Source organism: Malaclemys terrapin, chromosome 6, assembly GCF_027887155.1.
Source record: "Malaclemys terrapin pileata isolate rMalTer1 chromosome 6, rMalTer1.hap1, whole genome shotgun sequence".
NCBI classification, from domain to species: Eukaryota; Metazoa; Chordata; order Testudines; family Emydidae; genus Malaclemys; species Malaclemys terrapin.
In genome coordinates, this window is record NC_071510.1 from 20,210,815 (window position 1) to 20,229,836 (window position 19,022).

Here is a 19,022-nt window from a genome sequence, read left to right on the forward strand (position 1 = left end):
GGCGCGCCGGGCACTAGGGGGCGGCGCTGAGGGGTGCGGGCACTAGGGGGCGGCGCTGAGGGGGGGCGGGCACTAGGGGGCGGCGCGCCGGGCACTAGGGGCGGCGCTGGGGGGTGCGGGCACTAGGGGGCGGCGCGCCGGGCACTAGGGGCGGCGCTGGGGGGTGCGGGCACTAGGGGGCGGTGCGCCGGGCACTAGGGGGCGGCGCGCCGGGCACTAGGGGGCGGCGCTGAGGGGGGCGGGCACTAGGGGGCGGCGCTGCGCGCTGGCTCCCTCCCGGGAGGGTCAGAGGAAGAGTCGGATCCGGCTCCCGATTCTCCCCAGAGCGGTTGAGCGCCAGGCAGGAGCGCGGGGTCTCGCCCTACTGGGAGGCGGGCCCCCAACGCGGGCAGCGGTTGGAATCCCGGCCCCGCGGTCTCACCCGAGCCGGCCGCTCTCCAGGGCCAGTTGGAGCCGATTTACTTCCTAGCCGACCCGTCCCGCGTCTCCACGCGACGCCAGTATCACAGCAACCGACCAACCCCGCCCCACCGGCCCCAGCAGCCAATCATCGACCGCGCTCCTTCCGCTCTCGCGAGATTCTGAACTCCCGCCGCCTCCAACAGCCAGGAGGGAGAACGAGTGCCCCCCCGCTGAGAACGCACAGTTTACCCCACTAAAGGGAGAGGGGGAGGGGAAAGGCCCACAGGAACCTCAGCACAGATAGGCGCTGGGAAAGGATATCCGGACATTGCAATTTGCAAGTCCCAACTTGCAAAGCTTTCCGCGCTGGCTGTATAAGGGCCTACCAATCCCAGCATGCTATGCGCCAGCTCTAACTTCCGTGGTCTACTGAGACTACAATTCCCAGCACACATCGCGCCATCTCCGACCTGGTCTTTCCTCTCTATCTGGCGCTCCGCATGCTGGGATATGCAGTCTCCACTCCTTCAATGTTCCCAATGGCTCTGGGGGCGGAGGCCCGGCACTTGTTGATGACGGTTTCCGGCGGAGGGAAGGAGTGTTGTTGCTGTGTCAGGGTCTCTCTTTACGGTACCTCCGCTGCCCGCCGGCGTTCCCGGGCTGAGGCGAGGTTTCCAGCTGCAGGGAGGGCCGCGGCCATGGCGAGCGGGGGCGGCACTTACCGGCTCCGCTGCTCCGTGGTGGGGCACGAGCTGGACGTGCGGGGCTTGAGTCAGGGCCTGTTCCCGCCGGGAGGCTTCGTGTCTGTGTCCCGCGACCGAACCGCCCGGCTGTGGGCCCCCGACGGGTGAGTGCTGGGGGACCGGGCTCTTCGGGGGCATGTGGGGTGACCGGGCCCCACACTGTTGTGCTCCGCGCTCCACTTTCCCCTAGAAGCAGAAGCAGCAGCCGCTTGGGCTCCCTGTGGCCCGCGCCCCCAGTCCTGTGCTGCGCCCACAGCAGGCCTGCGGGACCCAGCCTCCCCCTGTAATGGGGGCACTTGTGCCTCCGCCAGCCCCGGGACTTGCTCTGATATTTCCTCCTCGGCTCTAAGAGCCACGCTCTTCCCTGGCGCCTCGCTTCGGGAGTTGGGGGGACGTGTCTCGCAGCTGAATTTGGCCATAAGCGTTCAGACTCTTAGTGCAAAGGAGCAGAATCTCTCTGTTCTGACTATGGCTCTGCTACTTATATGTCTGTTTAAAAATAGATTGCAGCCTTAATGGCTTGCACTGTGCTTTTTCTAACCACCTTGTGACTCTCTCAATTGAATAACGACACTGTGGAGTGAACAGACTTGGGGTTGCTCTTTATCAGGGCTTTTTGTGCGGGTCTGTTCCAGTTGGAGAGCGGGCTGCTCTGTGAGTGATCATAAAATGAAGTCCTTGTGCCTACTTTCTGGGGAATTCAGGGAATGATGCACTTATAGGTCATTTTATCTCAATAGCTCAGAGTGCTTTACAGATGCTACATTTTTCCATCGCTCCCATAAATGTGTGAATCCTGTTTATAGATGGGATTACTGAAGCAATAAGAGATGAAAGTGATACTGTAAACTTAGTTTTTAAAGGTAAAGTCATTCAAGTTTTTGACAGGTCAAAGAGTGTTCTAAAATTTTTAAATTATTTTCACAGATCTTTTAAAAGGGTATTTGTGTTTTATTTAATGTTCACAATGGTCTCTTCAGCAAGTTAGAAACTGAATATACAGATATTGTATGAGCTGACACTACTTGTACACAAAGTACAGTCCAATGCGCAAAACAAACTGAAAAATAAAGATAAACCTTTTTGTTGACTGCTTTCACTTATAAAAACCTTAGGTGTTACAAACAACTGTACAGTTTTGTTTCTAAGTAGACTTGCCAGGGTCATACTGTGAGTCATTGAATTGAAACTAAGAGAGCAAGTCAAGAATTGAAACTGAGAGCTGATTCCCAGTCTTTTGTTATAATCAGTAGATGTACTGCTATGTAGTATTGTAGTGTATACTTGGGGCAGCAGCAAAACATATTTCCTGCTATGTGTATAGTTTAAAATTATGAACCATATCCTTGATTTAGTGAGTATGCACTTTTTCTAACAGAGAGTGGAAAGAGAAGCGACAAGTTTGTCTGAATATTTTGCCAGGAGGCTGTCATATAAAACTGTGATTTGGGTGAGGGAAAGTATAGAGAGCCTGTATCACTGGAGGGATAGACTCTTAACATTTCCTAACAACTTTATCACAAAGGAGGGATTTGTCCTGTCTTCCAAATGAATGTAACAGCTCTTTCTAGTTAGTGATCACAATGTGGGTAATAGCAATATGTCCACTTCAGGAAATTATAGGGATACAGTGGAAAGGGATCAATGCGTAAGCTGTCATATACAAATGTTTGGCTGCACCTAGGGTTGCTGCAGCCCTTTGTTCTTCTACTTTTTGCTGGAGGAGAGGTTTTAGCTGACTATTGTGACTTCCACTATTGTGCGTATTGTGACTTCCACCTACATGTAGCATTTGAGAAGTTGAATGAAGGGTGGGGGAAGATCATGATTTTTACAAGAAAGCCTTTGGAGTGTGGGGTTAAATAACATTTTCACTGATTCCTGTGCATCTGACATTCAAGGAAGTAGAGAGACAGCTGCATGCAATACCTGGAAAGTTGAGTTTAAAGTTGTTTCAGGTTCAGTACCTGCCAACATTTGTAGTTTGCCAGATTTTTATATTTTTAATTACTGTTTTTCTCAACTAGACTGACTGTTCAGAGGAAGCCTTGAAACTGTGTACAGAGAGTGGTCAAGTATTGTGTAAACAAACCTAAAATAGAAATATTATTGTCCTCTAATCTCTAATTTATTTTAATATAAGGTGTGTTTTATAGGTTAAAAAAGAAAAACAAAATACCTTTAGATACAAGTGTGAATTTTTAGTTGACATTCCTTTTAAAATATGAATATTTCAAGTAAATGTTTTTGTCCAATTATGATGTAGCTGTGAAAAACCCCAAATCAGAATGTGGGAAAAAACAGTATTACAGCAGGCACTTTGTAGGTTGAGATGCTTACAGTTGTCCCCTGTAATTGTTCAAAACTTCAAAAATCTGTTCTTTAGCTCTTCAGGTTATAGAATCATAGACTTTAAGGCCGGAAGGGACCATTATGATTGTCTAGTCTGACCTCCTACACAGCACATGCCACAGAATCTCACCCACCCACTCCTGTATTAAACCCCTAACCTATGTCTGAGCTATTGAAGTCCTCAAATTGTGGTTTAAAGACTTCAAGGTGAAGAGAATCCTCCAGCAAGTGACCCGTTCCCCACGCTGCAGAGGAAGGCAAAAAAACACCAGGTCCTCTGCCAATCTGTCCTGACCCCAAATATGGCGATCAGCTAAACTCTGACCATGCGGGCAAGACTCACCAGCCAGACACCCAGGAAAGAATTCTCTGTAGTAACTCAGATCCCACCCCATCTAACATCTCATCACAGGCCATTGGGCATATTTACTGCTAATAGTCAAAGATCAATTAATTGCCAAAATCAGGTTATCCCATCATACCATCCCCTCCATAAACTTATCAAGCTTAGTCTTGAAGGCAGATATGTCTTTTTCCCCCACTGCTCCCCTTGGAAGGCTGTTCCCTAACTTCACTCCTCTGGTGGTTAGAAACCTTTGTCTAATTTCTGATAAAGTCTGAACTTCCTGATGGCCAGTTTATATCCATTTGTTCTTGTGTCCACTTTGGTATTGAACTTAAATAATTCCTCTCTCTCTCCCTGGTATTCATTCCTCTGATATATTTATAGAGAGCAATCGTATCTCCCCTCAGCCTTCTATTGGTTAGGCTAAACAAGCCAAGCTCTTTGAGTCTCCTTTCATAAGACAGGTTTTCCATTCCTCGGATTATCCTAGTAGCCTTTCTCTGTACCTGTTCCAGTTTGAATTCATCCTTCCTAAACATGGGAGACCAGAACTGCACACAGTATTCCAGATTAGGTCTCACCAGTGCCTTGTATAATGGTACTAACACCTCCTTATCTCTACTGGAAATACCTCGCCTGATGCATCCCAAGACCACATTCACTTTTTTCACGGCCATATAACATTGGCGGCTCGTAGTCATCCTGTGATCAACCAATGCTCTGAGGTCCTTCTTCTCCTCCTCCTCCTCCATTAATTGCAACTGATGCGTCCCCAACTTATAACAAACATTCTTGTTATTAATCCCTAAATGCATGACCTTGCACTTTTCACTATTAAATTTCATCCTATTACTATTACTCCAGTTTACAAGGTCATACAGATCTTCTCTGTATTGGCAATATCTTCCAGCTTTGTGTCATCCACAAACTTTATTAGCACTTCCCACTTTTTGTGCCAAGGTCAGTAATAAAAAGATTGGTCCCAAAACTGATCCCTGAGGAACTCCACTAGTAACCTGCCTCCAGCCTGATAGTTCACCTTTTAGTACGACCCGTTGTAGTCTCCCTTTAACCAGTTCCTTATCCACCTTTCAATTTTCATATTGATCCCCATATTTTCTAATTTAGCTAATAATTCCCCATGTGGAACCATATCAAATGCCTTACTGAAATCGAGGTAAATTAGATCCACTGCATTTCCTTTGTCTAAAAAAAACTGTTACCTTCTTTGAGAAGGTGATCAGGTTGGTTTGGCACGATCTACCTTTTGTAAAACCATGTTATATTTTGTTCCAATTACCACTGACCTCAATGTCCTTAACTACTTTCTCCTTCAAATTTTTTTCTAAGACCTTGCATACAACAGATGTCAAACTAACAGGCCTGTAGTTAGCCGGATCACTTTTTTTCCCTTTCTTAAAAATAAGAACTATGTTAGCAATTCTCCAATCATACGGTACAATGCCTAAGTTTACAGATTCATTAAAAATTCTTGCAGTCCTGAAGCCCTCACCTTTGCTCATACACACTGTTTATAAAGGTATATACCTAATCATGCTTAAACATGAGTATAAAAGTGCATACTTAAGCCTTGATACAGCAAAAGACTTTGTGCAGGCAGTCCCCCATTGAAGCCACTTGTTCCTTCCCCCCTCCCCAATGTGAAGTACAAGAAAGAGGAGGAGGTTTGTTGCCCATGCACAGTCAATTACAGGATTGGGGCCTTAGTCTGCAGTAGTAACAGACAGCCTTTCACCACCTGGCACAAGTCTTCTAATGACACAAGCATAAATAATTTGCTGATTGGTGTCTTATTAGTTATAGAGAATGATCTTTTTTCTTAAAAAAAATAAGACTTGAAAATTCAAAAAAGAGAACTATTTGATGCAACATAAAAGTTGTATGATGCATTACAGAAATCTTGACTTGTGATTACAAGGTATCTTAGATACTAGATTAAAATATTATATTGTATTATTTGATAGATTGTATTATTACATCAAAGATTTGCTGTTCTTAGGCTTGTTTCAGGAAGCCTATATTATTGTTAAACATAACCAGATGGGTTATGGGAACAATTTCAAGCCACACTCTGACTATAATAAGGGAAACTGATGTAAAAAAAATTAAGGGGATATTACAAAGTGAATATTAAAAAGCTAACTGCATGTGTAGGAAGGGAAACGCAAATTATTTGAAAGTAGTAAAATTCCCATTTGCAGCATGGGCCTTAAGTATTAAATAGAATGGTAGAAAAAATCTGCTGATTTTGGAGGGAACTTGTAAACATTTATCAGTCTTAAGTGGCAATCAGTAAGATTTTAAAAAATATGATTATCAAGTTAACTTTATTTCTGAATTTATTAATCTCAATTTCTGTAGCTATTTAAATCATTTAGTATTTTATCTTCTGCTTGTGCAAACGCTTCTCAGTACTTTTTAAAAATATAAATGGGATTCAGTAAAATACTTGACATTCAAAAATCTTTATCAAGAAAAATCCTTCTATTCTACGTGTAATATTATAGAAGTAGTGGCTTTACTTCTTGACTCCTTTAGGTTATTTGTAAATAAATGGCCAGGCTTAAATATAGATATATAGTAAGCAATATTTAATACATATATATAAAATCAGTCCAAGTTTTTGAATATAAATTGCATTCTCTAGCTTAAATTAATGTATGTTTTCTTTTATGATTCTGTAAATGTAAATTTATTAATCTGTATATCTGTTTAGTCCTAACAGGGGGTTTACTGAAATGCATTGCATGAGTGGCCACTCCAATTTTGTATCTTGTGTATGCATCATACCTTCAAATGACATCTATCCTCGTGGGCTAATTGCAACAGGTGGAAATGACCATAATATTTGCATCTTCACACTGGACAACACAGCTCCACTCTATGTCCTTAAGGGTCACAAAAACACTGGTAAGTATAGGTCTTGTTTTGTAATTCCCCTTGCGAAAACTGGAACTAATGCAAATTGTCTTTAACTTGGTTAAAATAAAATATGGCTCATAAAATGTGGCTTTTCTAAGACTTAGAATTCTTTAGTATTTTTCCATGATGAATTACTTCCAAATATGGCTATCAGCAGGTTTTGTATAATCCAGATTCTCTGTAAACTAGTCACAGTAACTCTCATGTTTTCAACAGAGCAAGGCATAGCTATCATAATGTATAATTATTTATGTGGATTAATAATATTTGTGTTGTGGTATCACCTAGGAGCCTCAATGCTGAAGTAGGGCCCCACTTGGGACTTTACGAGCTGTTAAAAAACCATGAGCCCTGCTCCAAACTTGACTGTCCTAGGGACAAAGAAAGTTGGCACTTGGATTGTGGAATACTTTTGAGACTCCCAGAGCACGAGCCAAATGGGGCTGCGTCTACACTGCAAAGCATTAGGGCTTGATTTCTGGGTCCAAGCCCTGGCTTAGAGCGATTTGTGTGTAGATGGAAGGGGGTTGGTCTTGAGCCTATGTTCAAACCCTGGGCTTACATTGCAGTGTAGATATATCCTCATGCCCGTGGCTGACCTGTGTCAGCTGATTTGGGCTTGAAGGGTTCGGGCTGCAGGGCTATAAAATTTCAGTGTAGATGCTTGGGGACCCACCCCTCGCAGTGCCAGCCAGGCATGTTTTGCTGCAGTGTAGACATACACCGAGAGACACCTTGTTATCCTCCCTGACTCCAGTGTGAGAGAGACTTGTTTGTGCTTAATTGGGAGTCAGCTCCCTGACACCTCCAGTCTGTTAGCTACCCAATCAATCTCTGGGCTATACAAACCCTTATGTTGTCTTGTATCAGGGGGTAGCCGTGTTAGTCTGTATCTACAAAAACAACAAGGAGTCTGGTGGCACCTTAAAGACTAACAGATTTATTTGGGCTATGCATCCGAAGAAGTGAGGTTTTTACTCACGAAAGCTTATGCCCAAATAAATCTGTTAGTCTTTAAGGTGCCACCAGACTCCTTGTTGTTTATGTTGTCTTGGACATCCAGCCCACGGGACCGTCCTGCCTGGCCCCTTCTCTGCTGTCCCCCTTCCCCCACAGCCACGCAGGCCACACTCTTGCCTGACGCTCCCGCTGGGCAGCGTGGGGAGCGCAGCTGACTCTGGCCGGGTGTCACAGCTGTGAGCTCCTGCTGCTGGTAAGGGGGCGGGTTGGGTAAGGGAGCAGGGGTTCCTGGGGGGCAGTCAGGGAGGAGGGGGCGGATGGCTGGGGCAGAGGTTCTGTGGGGGCGGACAGGGAATGGGGAACAGGGAGAGTTGGGAGTGGGAGTCCCGGGGGGCCTGTGAATAGGGGTTGGAAGGGCAGTCAGGGGACAGGGAGCAGGGGCGGTTGGATAAGGGGGTGGGATTCCAGGGGGCAGTTAGGGGTGGGGGGTCCCGGGATGAGGTGGTCAGGGGACGTGGAGCAGAGGGTGGTTGGATGCGGGGGGTGGTGGTCCGGGGACAAGGAGCAGGGGGGGTTGGATGGGTTGGGGGTTCTGAGGGGGGTGGGAGGGGGGGATAGGGGGCGGGGGCCAGGCTGTTTGGGGAGGCACAGCCTTCCTTACCCGGCCCTCCATACAGTTGGGCAACCCCGATGTGGCCCTCGGGCCAAAAAGTTTGTCCACCCCTGCCCCAGACCCAAGACTTTGAAGCGTTCCCCTGTTGTGTTCAGCCCCTTATCCACTTATGGTAATACCCTTGGGGACAGTACAGTAGACACATCAGTAGACACATCAGCTTGAATGATTCCTTGGGATCAGTTCCTTGTACAATACCATAGCACTGAGATCTACTTATAATGAAAACAATCATAAATTTATCATAAAAAATCAAGATTTAAGACATACAGTAGAAACTGAGTTACAAACTGACCAGTTAATAACACACCTCATGGAACTGGAAGTACACAATCAGGCAGCAGCAAAGACCTTCCCACCACCCCCAATACAGTACTGTTTTAAATGTAAACTACTAAAAAAAAGGGGGTGGGTGGGGGGGAAGCACCATTTTTCTTCTGCATAGTAAAGTTTCAAAGCTGTATTAAGTCAATCTTCAGTTGTAAACTTTTGAAAGAACCATAATTATGAACAACCTCCATTCTTGAGGTATTCGTAATGCTGCAGTTCTACTTTAGTGAGTAAGGATAATGAAACCAGAAGGGTTACATATAAAATCAAATCAATACATGCTAAACTTAGAGATTAACCTCCTGTCTAGAGCCTTTTTGTCTCTCTCTCCCTCCCCCCCATGTCCTTTTGCAGCGACTCCTACCAAGTTTGGTTGGGGTCCCGTTTTCATGAATGTAAATGTGGTGTTCGTTTTCTTCCTGCTGTGGTTCAGTCTGTAGTGTATTGCCTCCCTGTTGACTTCATATGTAAATTGGGTTTCCATTGTATTGGCTTACTATGCTTAACTTATGTGTGAACCGAGACAGGTGAATATACAACCTTTGTCAGAAACCTGTTTGTGAGTCCTGTCTAGATTCCGACTTTAGGAACGTATTTTCATTATACATATATTTCACAATGACATTAATGATCAGCGTGATGCTTGCTTTCATTTAAGCTCTTACATTATATCATTTATGGATACATACCCCGAAAGCTGTGTGCTAAGTGTAGTGAGTTTGTCAGGCCTGCTAGGAGTTGCTGCTACAGAACGGTGTACCATTTGCAAGCTGGCTCCAATGGACCTCTGGACCACAGAGATGTCCTCTGAAGAATTTAGTTCTTGTTAGTACTGTGACGGAAGATATGCTAAATTCCCTTTCCAAAGTAGAAGAGGAAAGGACCAAAAGCTTGCCCTGGAAATAAGTTTAAAAAAAATTAAATTCCATGAATATATGCCACTAACATAAGAAAAATCTCCTTCCATATGTTACTGGAATAAGAAAGGGGCAGAGGATAGGAATGTGTCCATGCTGATTTGAATGTTTGTTCCAGTTTGCAGCCTTTCATCTGGGAAATTTGGCACATTGCTTAGTGGCTCATGGGATACCACAGCTAAAGTCTGGTTGAATGACAAATGCATGATGACATTACAGGTATAGTAGTTCTTCATGAGTATATCCAATAATGAATAATTGAACAGCTTTGTAAATTCAGTTGTTCTCTAGCTACTCTAACACTGTTCTTGTTCACAGGGTCACACAGCTGCAGTATGGGCAGTGAAGATACTGCCTGAGCAGGGATTAATGTTGACTGGTTCAGCTGACAAAACTATTAAACTATGGAAAGCAGGCAGATGCGAAAGAACATTCACTGGTAAGTATTTGGGTAAAATTGAGAGTATTTTCTAATCTGACATCTTTGTAAAGCAACCACCTGTTTGTGAAAATTTAATGGATTCAAGTAACTTAATATTTAGACCAAGCTTTTCAAAAGTGGCTAGTGATTTTTGGGTACCCAACTTGAGACATGTTAAAGAGGCCTGATTTTCAGAAAGTGCTAAGCAAAGGAATTTTTTTAAAGCTGGGTCTTTATTAAACATCAGTTTCTAGGATAAAGAAATGAGATTGCAAAATAAGATATTAATATGTTAAGCTGCTGCTGCTGAAAGCAATATTTGGTTGTTCATAACACCTTTTCCTTTCCTTTATAAAGGACACGAAGATTGTGTGAGAGGTTTAGCGATTTTAAGTGACACAGAATTTCTTTCCTGTGCTAATGATGCAAGTATTCGAAGGTGGCAGATCTCGGGCGAGTGTCTTCAAATTTATTACGGACATACAAATTATATATACAGCATATCTGTCTTCCCTCATTGTAAAGGTAAGACTTCACTTCCAAAGTAAAATAGCAAAATAGCTTTTCAAAATGAATGGCAGTTCTGGTACCATTATATAATCTGATTTCTTTCATCGGCATTCTATTTTCTGTATTTTTCTGTTTGGACAATGAACATGTCACTGCAGGAGAAATGTTCTTGAACATCTGGATTCAAAACTGCTTAGAAAATAGATATGAGCCAAAAGGTCCTGGGAATTGGGTGAAATCCTGCCCCGCTGAAGTCAATGGCAGAACTCCCATTGACTTCAACAGGGCCAGGATTTCAGCCCGGGTTGCCATCTGCCTCTCAGTACCATAGCATAGTGCAAAAATAATACTTATACATAGCAATAGTTGTAGAGACAATACTTAATATTCCTATAGCAACTTCTGCAGAAGGATCTCAGAGCATGCTGCAAATGTTAATTATGTAATCTTCACTACATATCTGAGAGTTAGATGTGACAACAGAGGCTCAGGACTGTGATTTGCCCAAGGTTACAGAAGAAGTTGATTCTCAGGTTTGTGTGTTAATCATAAGACCTTTATATGATTTATAGAATATGTTTGCACACTTGCTGAAAACTAAAGCTCCAAAAGCACTGTAACAGAGCACGGGGCCTTGGGCAGTGCATGCACAAGTCTCAGTGCACTTGTTACAGTTCTTGTACCCTTTAAAACTGGCAGCTGTAGTAGCAGGTCACATATTTTTCCTAGTTTGTGCGCTCAACAGTAAATAGCATATGAGGTTTGCTGCCTCTTAGACAGAGGGGCACATGGGAGAGGCCCAGGGTTCGGGAGGGACCTAGGAGGTGACTTTCTTGCCCTGTAAGGCCTTCAAAGGGGACACCTGCAGGAGCCAGCTGGCAAAAAGCCTCCACTAGGGAGGGTTGTGAAGACTGAAGTCCTTGCAGACCCCGGGGAAGACAATGCCTTGATGATGGTGAGACTGTTTTGGTTTTTTTAAGCTTTGTTAATAAATCCCTGAGAAGGGAACTGGAACTGTGCTATTTGGAGTATAATTTCACCTTCCCAGCTAGTGGATCAGCCCACCAGTTTACACAGTTGAGCACATTTTTTCAGAAAGAAGGATGAGAAATGACTATTTTACCCTTTCTTTCCCTGTAGACCTCTTAAAGGAGAAACAAGAAGCATTTAATTGTAAAGTATTTACCTGCAAGAAGCTACTTTGTACCTTTTTCTCTTTGTTTTTATATTAAACTTCTATATGTTCTCTCTTCTCAGATTTTGTAACCACTGGAGAGGACAGATCACTTAGAATCTGGAAACAAGGGGAATGTGTTCAGATAATCAGACTTCCAGCTCAGTCTGTTTGGAGCTGCTGTGTGTTAGACAATGGTGACATCGTGGTTGGTGCAAGGTATCCAGACCTCACTCTGTATAAATATGTAGTGAGCTAAATTTGCAAAACACTTTGTCAAACTGATTATATGCATCATTGTGTGTGGGAGAAGTGCCTTGCTCCAGGATAAAATTTTCTTATTTTGGAGGAGGTTTTATATTTTCTTAGTTTCAGTAGAACATTTTTACTATTCTGAGGACGTCAGAAGAAATAGTGCCTTGGAAATGTGGCTGGTTTTTAAAGTTCAGTACCATGGATAGGCTAGCAGTTATTCTGTACCAAAGTCATTTGATAGGCGTATTCTGCTTCAAGGCACCTCTACTCTGTCTGCTTATTTTTTTGTGATAAAATGACATGAGAACCGAATCTTTTATATAGCAGATACTGGTTTTTAGCCTATTAAAGTTAAATTCATATTAGAAATAACTTTATTCCATACTAGGAACATAACCACTTTGACATATCAGATGATGGAGATTACATTTTTAAATGTGTTGTATTTCTCTGCATTCAGTGATGGGATTATCAGAGTATTTACAGAGTCTTTGGAGCGCACAGCAAGTGCTGAGGAGATTCAAGCTTTTGAAAATGAACTTTCCCAGGCAACTATTGACCCCAAAACTAGTGATTTGGGAGACATTAATGCTGATGATCTTCCTGGAAGAGAACATCTGAAAGAACCTGGTAAATTCTTCAGTTTCTATTGCATTAAAAAAACAAACAATAATAAACCTTGGTTTTGTAGCATCAGGAGCTTCATCTCTCCTGCGGATGGAGCAGGCTTTGTTGATCACTTAAATTGTGTTCTTTAACAATAAAAATTTCATTCTTCTGTGTTCACTGGTGTTATGGAGGCTCTGATATGCCTCTAATAAAAGATTTTGTTTCTGAGGGATTTAACTGATAGAAGAATATCACTTCATAGAAATAGAACAGGTTACATTTATGATGCGCCTTTAATGGCTTTATTATGCAACAGTGCAGCAGTTTTTGTTTAGCAGTGTGATTCAGTAAGGGACAACTTGATATGGCATTGTTTTCCTAAAAAAGAAAAAATAGTTACAAAACAAACTTAATACTTTCAAACTATGAATGTTGAAATAGAACTGATGTTGTCTTAATTGCATCAAAATTTAGTCTTAAATCTACTTACTTCAAAATGAAGCTCCCTATAAGAAAAGAATGAAGCCAAGTGAAATGAAAGGAAGCAATGATGATTTGGATAGTTCTTAAGCAGAAAGATGTATGCACAGGCGCGCGCACAAAACACACACACTCTCCACCCCCACCCCAGTCAGGAGGTAAAAACCTGAGCCAAATTTGAAGGTTTTTTTTAACTTGGAAACATTCTTATTTCTCATTGGAAGCTGCTTCACTGACTTAGTTCTCTCTAGCTGTGCAATTTTATTTATTTATTTATTTTTATTTCAAGGGACAAGAGAGGGGCAGACACGACTAATTAGAGATAATGGGAAAGTTGAAGCCTATCAGTGGAGTGTTAGTGAAGGGAGGTGGATCAAGATTGGTGAAGTGGTTGGCTCATCTGGAGCCACACAGCAAACATCTGGAAGGGTTTTATTTGAAGGAAAGGTATGTAAAGTTTTTTCTTAGATCATCGTATTGATGTTCTAGTAACTCGTCATACAAAAAACCCCACATTACTCCAGTCATTGTTTGGAATAAACTTTTAAATAAGTTATGTACTTGTCATTACTTCATTATAGATCCTAGGTCTAACAAACATCTCTTATTTAGAAGCAGAAATGTTAGATTCTGTACTTCAATATTTCTGAAATACATTTGCTGGAGTCAACTAGCTGATGTGGAAAACTGTATAAACTCTAAACAGTGTTTAATTTACTATTCGGGATTGAGTTCTTACACGTTTATTGCTTATTGCTAATGCCTCATTATATTTTAATTATCCTGTGGCCTGCTTTTCAGTACCTGCAATTTCTGTTGCCTTCAATGTGAGTTGTAGTTGTATGTCTGAAAAGGTCACTAGTTTGTCATGCTACATATGTATACATACATTCAAGACTGCATTTTATAGTGTGTCTGATCTATTCTAACCTCTGCAGCCTCTGTAGATGGCCAGACTTGTTCATGAGAATTGATGTGATATATCTGCTTAATTATTTTTAGTGTTAGTTTGTCTCTAAAAGCCACACACACGGAAGTGTGATTTCAGTTTTCCTATTCTTTGCCCCTTTAAAAAGGAACATCTCTGCACTCTAAGGGAAACCATCACTTCCATTCATGGTAAAACTTGCTAATCTAGCCCACACTTGTTTTTTAACTGTGTCCAGTATTTTCTAAAATAAAATATTTAGAAAACAGTCAGCATAGGAGAGTACTATATTTTACAGTTTAATGAAATCTGATAAGGATATTCATGTTCTCAAAACCAGAAATCTTAGTCTGGCATCATTTGCCTGTACTGTTCTTACAGTCCATATTTGATGTATCTGTAGATAAATATGTGATGACACCTCTTTGACTTATTTCCATTTTTATTTCCACTTAAAGGAATATGATTATGTTTTCACGATTGATGTGAATGAAAATGGGCCTTCCTACAAATTGCCATATAACATCAGTGATGATCCCTGGCTGACTGCGTACAATTTCCTGCAGAAGAATGATCTAAATGCCATGTTTCTGGATCAGGTGGTTAAGTTTATTATAGACAACACCAAAGGGCAAACGCTGGGGAATACAGACACTGGATTTTCAGATCCTTTTACAGGTAAAGGAAAAAATTTTAATTATCACTGGTGCACTCTTTAAGATCTCAAATGTTAATATCTTTCTGAATTAAAACTACAAACTATAAGGTGCGTGTTCTTTTCTGTCTGCAGCGTACAACATATTTTTATATAGTTGGCTTGTTCACAAATTTGGGACATCAGTTTAGCAGAATGCTGGGAAAGCATTCTGTATATTACCATGCAAATATGAGCCCACTAAGCGTCCAAATTCCATTTCCAATACTTGTCTAGCAAGACACTGACTTACTGTGGGGCTTTGCCTGATCTAGCTTCTGATTGACTTAAATTGACTTCCACTATGTTTTGTTTAATTGTTACTAATTTAACTGCTGTATTGGATTTGCATTTTTTGTTAAACTGAACCTTCAACAAAAAGTTAGTCACTTACTCTTCAATTTTCTTTATATAATCGGTAATAAGAACAAAGCTTTTCAAAGCAGCATAACTTTTTTTTTTTTTAACCTTAAATTAGGAAGCTCTCCGGAATCTTAGTACAATTTTGTTGTTGTTGTTGCTTAATGCTTTAAAAAAAGTCTGAATAGAAATACTTTGACTTTTTTATATTTCAGTTACAAGTTCTGTTGAGATTGAAACATTACCCTGCAATGTGTTACTTCAGCATTTTGCTAGTTTATGAAAATCAAATGCAACTGATTATGAACTGTTGAAATTACTAAGAAGAACATACACATGCAATTAATTCCTTGGGGAAGAATGGAGAGGAACCCCACTTGATAGATAGTTTCTGCTTACTTAGACCTGAAGAAAAGCTCTTTGTAAGCACTAAAGCTTGTCTCTCACCAAAAGAAGTTAGTCTAATAAAAGACATTACCTCACCCAGTTTGTCTTTTGAAAGTCTAGAACGTGCTCAAATGGTAATGAACAAGGTGCAAGAACCTAAATAGGATAGACTAGTATATGCATTTTCCAATCCCATTGAAGAACAAAAAGTAAACTACATACATGGTGGAAAGTGAACTTTATTGATAACGTGGTAGTAGCAAGGAAACTTTCTTAAATTTTATTTTAAAAATAAAATACATTTTTAACATTGTCCTTTTTTTTTTTTTAAATACATGGAGCTGACTTCTTGAGGGTAGTCAAGCTCAGTGAACAGACATAATTTTGTATGCAAGACTTTTAATAGTATCTTCCTTTTGGAGATACCAGATTTGCAATGTAAGTCTCAATCTAAATGAAATGATTTTAACCCAAGAGTGCCTTAATTTTGCAACATAGATGGTTGATTTGGCAACTTGCTAGGAGGCTGACAGTCACAACAAATGTGTAGGAATGTGTACCTTTTTTAAATGGGAAAAAAAAAAAAAACAAGTGCTCGGTTGGCTTGGCTAGATGACTAGAAAGTGTGGGTATATGTATGGTATGTGTGTATGTATAACTTTCTTTAGAAACAAAACAAAAAAAACCCTGCAAAACATTTTTATCACCCCAGGCACAAAATGCATTCAGCCTCATTTTGAGCCACTTTGCTATCTGAGGAGTGACCAGTGCAGAGACTAATGGGTTTCAGTAGAAATTATCATCAACATAAGAAAATAAACTGGCTTTCCTTTTCTTACTACTTCACAGGCAGTGGTCGCTATGTTCCAGGCTCTTCATCTGGGTCCAATGCTGTACCTGCACCAGATCCATTTACAGGTATTACATAACTTGATTTTTGTTCTGATGCCTCTGGCAGGCATCAAAAGGTGGGTTTTTATCATGTTCAGGCCCAATCAGTGGCCAACAAAGAGCACTAAGTTTCCACCCATCCCTTCATTTTGGGGGCCACAATCTTGATCAGATTGACTCCTCTTGACTCAGATTGACCAGACTGACTCCTCTGCTGTGATAATCCACTGTGAGGAGAAGTGATATGAGGCTCCCTCTTCTACCTCACACAGTTCAGTTTGTCCTCTACAGTGTACCACCACTCCAGCTGCAGAGGAAACAAGGTGCTTAACCCTCAAATTTGCTAAACTTTTGTTAAGTCACTTGGCCAACTAGGGGTTGGGTTTTTTCTGTAGAATTTTACACGTTAGTATCTTCTTACTACTCTGGTTTTATCTGAGTGAAAACTGTCTTAATGTAATAGTATAGAACACTTTCAAATTAGCAGGATCGTGACCACAACTGTTGGTGTGGGGATAAGACAATCACTTGCCACTCGAGAAAGATCAGTTTGGATTGTATTTTTTAATTTCTAGTTTTGTGCTAGAAGAAACAGGGCATAGCTAACATACCACCGTGTAGCACAATCCTCAAACTGTGTGAAATGCTGAGGATAACTTTTATTTCATTAAAAATAACATTTTTACTTTAAGGGGTATATGGATATTGTGACTCTGTGATATAATTTCATCAATAGCAGAAAAACCTAGTTATCTTCATAGTTTCCTTGCTGTGGTATACATTAATGTAATCCCTCAATTGCCATCTTTTAGGTGCTGGTCGCTATGTCCCTGGTTCGGCATCTAATGTGGTAGCTCCTTTAAGTGGAGTAGTTGATCCATTTACTGGTAAGGGCTTCATCTTGCAAATAAATAAGCATTACTAATCTTTCACTTCAGTTTCTCTCTTAACACTATAAGATTCTGCTTGAGATGAGATTTTTATATTAAATTCAATTGTTTTCAAAGCTGTAGTAAAAGGAAGCCTGTTCACCCTCTGAAATGATTGGAAAAATGGAAGCAATTTTTCATCTTTTGTATATCTCTATTCTGTGCTCCAGTGGAATCGTACAGTGAAACATCAAAGTATGTGATGTTTAATCTGCCCTTAAAGGAATATAAGGGTGACTCTTATTAGTATGTTAAATAGGTTTCTGCTCATACAGATGGTGTCAGTAGTACCAGCCAGAGAAATTGGTATATTCAGTTTTAAATAGCTAAGTGAATTCTACTAATTGAGTTTATTCTTTTCAGATGTTATTCTAGCAAATCGATCACAGGTAATAGGTCAAATATGATAATTCATTGCTAAGATAGGGGAAATTGCCTTTCCAAAGAAATCTCTCAAACTTCAATTCCAAATAATGTAGGTGTAGCCCATGCAGACCACCTAAATCATTTGCCTCTTTATTGTGAAAATGACACCGTGAAGATAAAGGGGTTTTTGTGGATTAAAATTTGGACTGTCCATACTTGTGTGTCAAATATGATATCTACTCTCCAATTCTAAGTATTATTTTGGGGGAGATATGTGGCTAGTGTTACATAGGAAGTCAGACTAGATGTTCACAATTGTCCCTTCTGACCTTGGAATATTTGAATCAATGAAAAGATTGTGAACTGAAAGATATTTGTTTGGATTACAATGAAATCCTAGTTATGCTCTTGCTATTGTGCAGGAAAGCATTTGGAAAAAATACAATTATGAATTAATTCTGTTTATAATTATGGCCTTTTGGTTTTGTAACTATTGTAAGTACTAATGGCATAACTACTGACAAATTTCAGGAGCAACACATATAGAAAAGCCATCGAGTTTAACTTTCTGAAAGGAAGTTACTACTTGTTATCAAACGCTATTCTGTTGAATTTCTAATATCTTTACCTTGTGTAGGAAGAGGTGCTTACCAAGCAACTGATGCTAAAGCTGAAAATATTTATTTTCCAAAGAAGGAAGCTGTCACTTTTGACCAGGCCAACCCCACACAAATATTGGGTGAGTTTTTTATTCCTATATCTAATTTTGATTAAACTAATTCTCCATTCTTTCTCAACCCCTCCAAGAAGCTACATTATTTTTACCACATCTCCAACTTTCTAGTCCTGCACAATTGATATCTTTCAGTCACAGCTCCAGCCAGACCTACAATATGGAAGGGTATTTGAAAATCCAGACCGTGGGGGATTGGGAGTCCAGACTAAATTTCACAAGGGACTAATTTTTCTTTTATATAAAATATCTACTTGGTTCTCCCTGTAATACAAGTCTTGCATGTCTATTCTTGCTCTTTTGGGGGATTTTGCTCACTGAATTTGTGATTCTGAGTGATACAAGTCTTGCTCCCCCTGTTGCGATAAAACTCCACAGTGCTCCCAGCCCTTGCTGGCTTCAGGAGGACATCCTTTGATTTGGAATGTATAGCCAGGGCTTGAAAAATGTACCCAATATCCTGGTTGTCATGTCCTCCGTGCTGTTTTACACAGTCATGTCCCCTGCCCTTTCCTAGACCAAGTCCAAAAGGGACATTATACTCATCTAGCCTGACATCCTGCGTAACACACAAAGTAAAACAGTTGTGTGCCCCAGGGATTCTCAACCTTTTTCTTTC

General features: G+C 41.1%; 2 protein-coding genes across 3 annotated transcripts in view; one reads left to right on the plus strand and one right to left on the minus strand.

The window, feature by feature from the left end:
• The window catches only part of IFT74 (intraflagellar transport 74), a 60,310-nt gene extending 59,816 nt beyond the window's left edge, over window positions 1–494 (minus strand). For both annotated transcript variants that reach the window (XM_054032356.1, XM_054032358.1), the window contains exon 1: window positions 422–494. The gene's annotated coding sequence lies outside the window, so the exon portion shown is untranslated. The remainder of the gene's footprint in view (window positions 1–421) is intronic.
• A 480-nt stretch (window positions 495–974) lies between these two features.
• The window catches only part of PLAA (phospholipase A2 activating protein), a 28,139-nt gene continuing 10,091 nt past the window's right edge, over window positions 975–19,022 (plus strand). Inside the window, exons 1-12 of the mRNA XM_054032590.1 lie at window positions 975–1,249; window positions 6,581–6,774; window positions 9,785–9,885; window positions 9,985–10,105; window positions 10,445–10,612; window positions 11,855–11,990; window positions 12,487–12,656; window positions 13,405–13,562; window positions 14,502–14,721; window positions 16,334–16,402; window positions 17,188–17,262; window positions 18,308–18,409. Coding sequence (XP_053888565.1) covers window positions 975–1,249; window positions 6,581–6,774; window positions 9,785–9,885; window positions 9,985–10,105; window positions 10,445–10,612; window positions 11,855–11,990; window positions 12,487–12,656; window positions 13,405–13,562; window positions 14,502–14,721; window positions 16,334–16,402; window positions 17,188–17,262; window positions 18,308–18,409 — 1,789 coding nt within the window. The remainder of the gene's footprint in view (window positions 1,250–6,580; window positions 6,775–9,784; window positions 9,886–9,984; window positions 10,106–10,444; window positions 10,613–11,854; window positions 11,991–12,486; window positions 12,657–13,404; window positions 13,563–14,501; window positions 14,722–16,333; window positions 16,403–17,187; window positions 17,263–18,307; window positions 18,410–19,022) is intronic.